General features: G+C 37.9%; 1 protein-coding gene across 4 annotated transcripts in view; it reads left to right on the top strand.

Moving 5' to 3' along the window:
* Positions 1-468: 468 nt before the first annotated feature.
* The window catches only part of LOC136751043 (immunoglobulin-like domain-containing receptor 2), a 42,326-nt gene continuing 36,007 nt past the window's right edge, over positions 469-6,787 (top strand). Inside the window, exons 1-2 of one of the 4 annotated variants that reach the window (XM_066706291.1) lie at positions 469-769; positions 5,766-6,095. In XM_066706291.1, the coding sequence (XP_066562388.1) occupies positions 715-769; positions 5,766-6,095 (385 nt within the window). In that variant the 5' untranslated portion in view covers positions 469-714. The remainder of the gene's footprint in view (positions 770-5,765; positions 6,096-6,787) is intronic. The other 3 variants (XM_066706289.1, XM_066706290.1, XM_066706293.1) reach the window with 3 other exon arrangements.

The raw sequence follows: 6,787 nt of genomic DNA, 5'->3' as shown, positions 1-6,787 counted from the left end.
CAAATATATAGATAGAACTTTTATTTTTGAAAGCTTTACAAGCATTTGTGTTGCATGTAAAAAGACATGTTTTCCAGGCAATTTACTATTCTGGAGCGAAATAAGAAATTGTACAATTCTGAAAATACAAGTAATGAGTCTGTACAGTAAAATGTTCTTCCCATAACAACACATTAACATTTTATATTTACAGCTGCAGCTTCATTAAGACATGAATCATCTGCAGTTGGTTTGTTATAGTTTGTTCTTGTCAATTGCCTTGCTCTGTCCTCCTGTCCCCACACATACACCCATGCACAGCAAACAGTTCTGCTCTTATCAGTTTCATTCGAAACTTTTCCCATTCGCACAGAAAGAGCCTCACCATTCCAAGCATGTGATTAGAACATACCAACCACAGAAAAGGGGGTAACTGGGACACAACACGTTCAATGCAATTATCATCAGAATGTTGTTTTCCAGAAAATAGCGCCCGGATCACATTCATTGAAGCGAGTAGTGCATTCGCGGGAGAGACATTGTAACTGCTGGTCTTCAGATGTTGCTGCTGATGAGACTGGCAGCGTGAGCACACCCACAGCCACAATAGTACCGTCCCGTTAGCCCAGGATTGACAGTTGTACTTCATTATTGTGGCGAGAAGCGCTCCGTGGAGTGAGACGAGCGCTTCGCCAGGACAATGACCAGCAACTGCTTTTACAGGAAAGCGCTATAATGTGGACAATGGATGTCTTCTGGCTGTTGTGGATTCCTTTCCTAAGCTTAACAGGTACGGCTAAGCCAAGATCATCCATCTATACGCTATTTGTTACATTGAAGCAGCTGTTGGATAGTTTTTCGGCATTGTTAAGATGTAGTGGTGCCCTAGTTAATGATCTGAGTCGCTCTTGTTCATTTTTGTTTTCATTTGCTCTATTATTTTAGTTTGGGGGAGGGGGGAGTAACTTGTTTGAGTTTTGCCTTTACGTTTTATTTCAAGGTGTATGCATGGCCATGATGAAGATTGAAGTTGATAGATCTAAGTTGGCTAACTTGGGGTGACACGTCTAAACGCGTTGGTTCAATTACGCAGATGCATCTTTGTTAATTAACCTTCACGGTGGCATACTAATATCAGGATGGTGATGACTGTATGAGTGCATTAGTGTGTGGGTAGTAGTACTGTTATTTGTCATGCCGTACAATTCAGCGCAGAACCTGTTATGACTTCACTGTGTCAGTGTCGCAGTGGAGATCCAGCTTCATTCTGCAAATTGTGCCAAAACCTCGGTGTTAAAGCAGATGTGTGTATGCGTTATGTTTGCTGTAGTTGTAGTAACAGCTTTGTTTTAGTGTGTTTACCAGTGGATACAGACTGAGATCACCTGTTACATTTTCTGCTAAACCGAGAATACGCAAAGGAATCGTGATTTGCTGAACGGTGCTGTTGCCTGCGGTATTTGAATGTAATTACTGAGATCTGTGGCAAAAGCTGCAGTAACCGGGTCCATAATGCAGATAAAATGACATTTGAAAAAGGATTTACATTGTAGAATTACACCAGTGCACATCTGATAGTGAATGTATAGCAGAAAATAATACCTTTGTGTCTACCATCTCAGAGAATATATGTTTGCATGCCTATAATTACAGCAGTAATTTAGATTATTTATTATTGCAAACAGACTTTTCCTCACAGCACTATCCTGTTATCTTATTAACTGTTTAAAATTGTATATGTTAAGAGTTGATGAGGCTCTGGCGCCTTTCTGAGCACATGCTGAAATGTTGAAGTGCTAGAAGATTAGACAGCCATAGTAAAGACATTGTTCTTGCTGAATAAATGGTCACATACAGGTAGATAAACTGTAGACTGCTTTCAACTAGTTGAAACATAAGAACAATTTTAGCAATGTTGTTTTAATACCATCACAACTGCCATTATAAAATGTTTAATAATATTTATATTTTTCTGAACAAATACATGCTATAGTTAAGAAAATGTTTTGATAAACAATAGCTAGTGCTTGAAAAGGTATGTGAAGCATAATGATTTTCAGTTATAGTTCCCATACTTGAGTGAAAATGATGTGTGGTGAACTCCACTTAAATTACACTCCACATTTTAGTAGTTTTCTCTTGTTTGTTTGATGTGTTTTCAGTTTATTGTTTCCCAAGGCAGATAAACACAAGGTAAAATGAGTAGGTTTGACTTTAGTTTTGCAGTTTTTCAGAAATACAAATACAGAAAACAATCAATTGTAAACATTTTAATGAACTGCAATTAATTATTTTAATGATTTCCAAACCTTACCTCTTCAACAGTCTTATAATATAATTGTCTTTACTTGATTGAATTGAACATTATTGACAACCACTTTATTGTTCTGGATATTTTTGAAGTTATAAGGACAAGAAAATGATCGTCTGAACACTTTTATTCCTTCTTTCTCTTCTCCGAGTGTCAAACTAAACTCTTGCTGTGCAGTTCAGCTGACTGTCAGATGTGTTTAATTGCATTTGGTCTGGAGAGATGATGTGAAACTGAAAAAGAAGCATTAAACATTACTAATGGTGACCAGTTTGTACAGGGTTTTCCACAATCACACACAATGGAAGGGTACTACATAGAATATCTGCTGGTATCCTGGAAAAAAAGAAAATAAATAAATACAATTTAACACATAGCCTAAACATGTTACAACTTCAGGATTGTTCCTTTCAGTATATCTCTGATAAGATAGGACTTTTAGTTGATTGTTTTATTTATATTTTGTTCGAAAGAAAAATACAAAAGTTATACTGAAAGGAGCACAGGAGTAAATGTTTTCTTGAATCTGGCATGTCCATTGCTTGCCTCAAGGAGTTGCTGCTGTAAACAAGGTCTCGCCCAGCCATGCACTGCACTCCAGGATCTTCTAACGGTTCTTGTTTAAATTTCAAATAGTTGACCAAGCTGCCATGCTCCAGAGAGCCGTGCATTTCTAATCTCATTTGCAGGGCGTCTCTGCCTCCTTCATCTCTCTTCAATGGGTCTCACAAGGCACAGGGTACACAACACACTGGGCCCCAGTGGGGCGTTAACAAATGCCAAACAATATAGATTAAACTAGGGAACAAAGGAAGTGACACTTTTTGGCCAAATCTACTAGTAGTAGGAATGTAAAAGTTGTAGAAACTTCCAGCTTCTACTGATCCCAAGCCAAAATGCCCTTACCAAATGCCCTTTGAGATTGTAAGATTTCATATTGTCTTTAATAAAATGTAATAAAATTGTCTGATAGCTCCAGAATTAACAAATGTATCTTGTCATTTTTAGTTTTATTTAATTTGTTTTTTGGTTGAATGTTTTGGATAACTCATTGTTCAATACCCAACTGTTTAACATTTTAGCTCAGCTTTTTGTATTTTAAATAGTCTATACAGACAGTGATTTCTATTAATGCTTTCATGTGAAGGTATACATACAATACAAAATTTAAGATTGTGGATCAGATCATTACTCTGTAAATACAAATATGTAAAATATACAGTATTTATTGGCAGCAGAGTTGCCACTAAATTAGGGTAATTATTGCAGTACCACGAGTTACTGTAGACATTACAGAAAATATGTGTGGGTAGTTAATAATAATTTCAGACTCCTTCCCTTGGCTGCAAAGGCCGTGGTCTAGTTCAGTCTATCACTTTATCTTATCTTAGTCCATATAACTGGAACGTTTAGTGTTGGCACAGCTTGGGCTGGCTAGGTTTTGAACCTACAATCTTTCACATTAGAAACAAAAATCAGCCCACTGAGCCATTATACCACTGTGGCACTAGTGAAATATTTTGTGATTTAGTGATTTCAGCATTCCATGACAACACTGATTTTGTGAATTAACTCCTATGGCCAAACATACCATTTTAGGAAAGATGGCTTGATATCACACAATACATATAGGCCTCTTGAATGCTTACATTGGCAGTGGTGCTTACAAACCCATCTCAGTCCCTGAACTATGTCCAAGCTGAAAATGAAGAATATCTTAAACCAGTAAACAAGGCTGAATACTTCCCACAACGGCCAGCCACCATGCTTTCAATTATAGATTTGGCTCCAAAGTTTTCAAATATGCTCTCATTATTTAAAATTAGAAAAAAATGCTATAGGCCTATAGTTTGAGCTCTAAATGTGGAAAACTACAATTTTCCACGTAAAATTGCACCTAAATGCTTGCTTCCTTACCAGAGAATGGATGCCCAATTTACAGTAATGTACTGCAAAAACATAGCATGTTATTTTACTGTAAAAAATATGATAATTTACAGAAACATTTTACAGTGCAGAGCGTATTGTTGATTTGTTTCATTGTGTGGTGTTGTGGGGCAGGCAGGTCTGAGTGGTTTGGATAGGAAGGACAGTTAATGAGTTTGCAGCAGCTGTGCTTTGCTTTTGTTGTTGAAAGCTTCAGCTGTTTTGGACAGGAAGGTTTAGCTTAAGGTACAACCCAGGCTAGCAAAATTAGAAAAACAATAAAAAGATGGACATTGTTATGGTGTGGTAGACAGTAGACATTTCATATCAAGGGATTTATAGAGGCAGACTCTCAGAAATAATAAAAAATGGACACCCCATGGGATCTTTGTCTTGCTTATTTATACAAATCCTCCTTGGCCTCTGTAATGTATAGGAGTAGCTGTATTCAATATTGAGACTTGATTTTGCCTGTGGGCTGAACCGTTGTCTGGTACCAGCCTGTATCCTCCACCACTTCATCAGCAGTGCATTAGTCCATCATTGCAGCATGTTTGTACTCTCTCCATTAGTTTAAAGTTCACAAGGAAAAGGGCGGGAAGTCACCTGGAAAACATCAGACACTGGCACCAGAAGAGACAAAATTGAGAGGACAAAATAGGCCACGTTAAAGCTATAAAAATATTCTGCAATGCAATTTTCTCTTACAACTTTTTTTTAAGATTTCATTGAACAGCCAGATTGTGTTTTCCTTTTTATCTGCCAATTTCTTTTCAATGTGCTTATGCTTGCAGTCATTGTTCCATAGTAACAGCACTAGGCTGCTGGAAATCACCAGAGAGAGCATAATAGCTGAGTTCCCATTCTACACCATAAGAACTATTTCTTCTGGTAGAATAAAAATGTCTTAAACTCATTTTCATTTAAAATATAAAAAGGAAATGCATGTTCTCGTCTTAATACTGTGATTTAAATGGCATTCCCTTTGGATCTTTCTGGTCATTGAAAGGCCTTATCTAGTAATGGAAGCTGTATTTAAAATGTTAATTAGTGAATGGGTAAATACATTGAACCACTGAACATAAATCTTACAGGGTGGATACATCATGGCAGGGTTTTATTTTGAAGGCAACAGAGCTTTGTAAAAATATGCAGGGAATGTGGATTTCTATTTGATTAATGACCCTGAAGTGGTACAGCATACTTACCAAGTTAAAACCATTTGATGAGTTTAGATTCCAAGTAAATGTAGAACAGTAGAGTGCTCTGCTGATGGCTGAACAGAAATGTTAAATGGTAAGGCATCTATCTACATTTTCAGTAACATATCAAAATAAATAAATAAATACATAAATGTCAGGAGAAACTCAGCAGAAACAAGATGTGTCCATACTGATCTGCTGCCCTGTGGAGCATTTAAATGAGAAACTGATCAAACTGACGATAAATTAGCAAATACGGGAATTATGAAAGAGTGAGATTGCCATTGGTCATGTTGCTGGTTATCAGTGTCTGCTGTGTGTGTAACCGTCTCGTTCTCTCCCTGCAGTGGGGAGGTGTGCAGCTGTGCATGTGAGAATGCGGGAAGATAAGAAGTTTGCCATGCTGTTCCAGCCGGTAGTCCTGGAGTGCCAGTACTCCACACAGTCCACTCAGCCTCCGGTGGTGCAGTGGTGGTACAAGTCCTACTGCCACGATCGCACCAAGGAGGCCTTCAGCTTCTCAGACAGCCTGGGCGTCCCATCCTCAGAGACCAGCCCCTCCTCTCACTTGGACTGCGCCGACAACAGTCGTACGGTGCGCGTTGTGGCGTCCCGGCAGGGCACAGCCATCACACTGGCTGAGTTCTATAAGGGAAGAGACATCACCATCATCAACAGTAAGGCCCCTTTTCAAGGCATAGAGATTGAATGCACATGGGTAGTCTGAAGGCATATACTTCATCCTATTCATTTTAAACAATAACTGAGTTTACGAAACTGCTGGCATGTTACCTCAGCTTTGGCAGCAAAGAATTACGAGAGTAATGGAAACGTAGTTCAGAGTCGAACGTGTGTAATTAAATGAGCTTGGGCTCTAAGTGATGTCATTCGAAATGATTGAAGGTATGGAGACATGTATTTAAATAAAACAGTGGTATATGAAGTGGAGATACTTGTATATTCTGTGTTTCCAGACCAGTTAAGAGAGAAACCAATTGACCATTCTTAATTCATAATAAGATACCTTAAAATGTTCATCTTCTTACTTGTATCCATGAAATAGATACGCATAACTGGCAGGTTCAAAGTTAAATTTTAATTACTCTCTTACTAGTTAAACTGTAACACTCGTCATGTTAATAGTGAGTCCCTGTTGTGCCTGTGTTTCTTCAGGAAATCAGTCAGTCCTGTGGGGCAATTCAGGGATCACAAACAAGCAAGCAAAAGGAAAACTACATACAATTTTCATACAATTCAGTCATAAATTAAGCAAATGAAAACAAGGTTTAAACAGAGGGAAATCAAATAAATTGTATAACAAATTGAGAATGGTAACTGAATTAATTACAGGATTATGTGGCTTGAGGCC

This window comes from Amia ocellicauda, chromosome 6, assembly GCF_036373705.1.
Source record: "Amia ocellicauda isolate fAmiCal2 chromosome 6, fAmiCal2.hap1, whole genome shotgun sequence".
NCBI lineage: Eukaryota > Metazoa > Chordata > Actinopteri > Amiiformes > Amiidae > Amia > Amia ocellicauda.
This window is presented reverse-complemented; position numbering and strand designations above follow the sequence as displayed.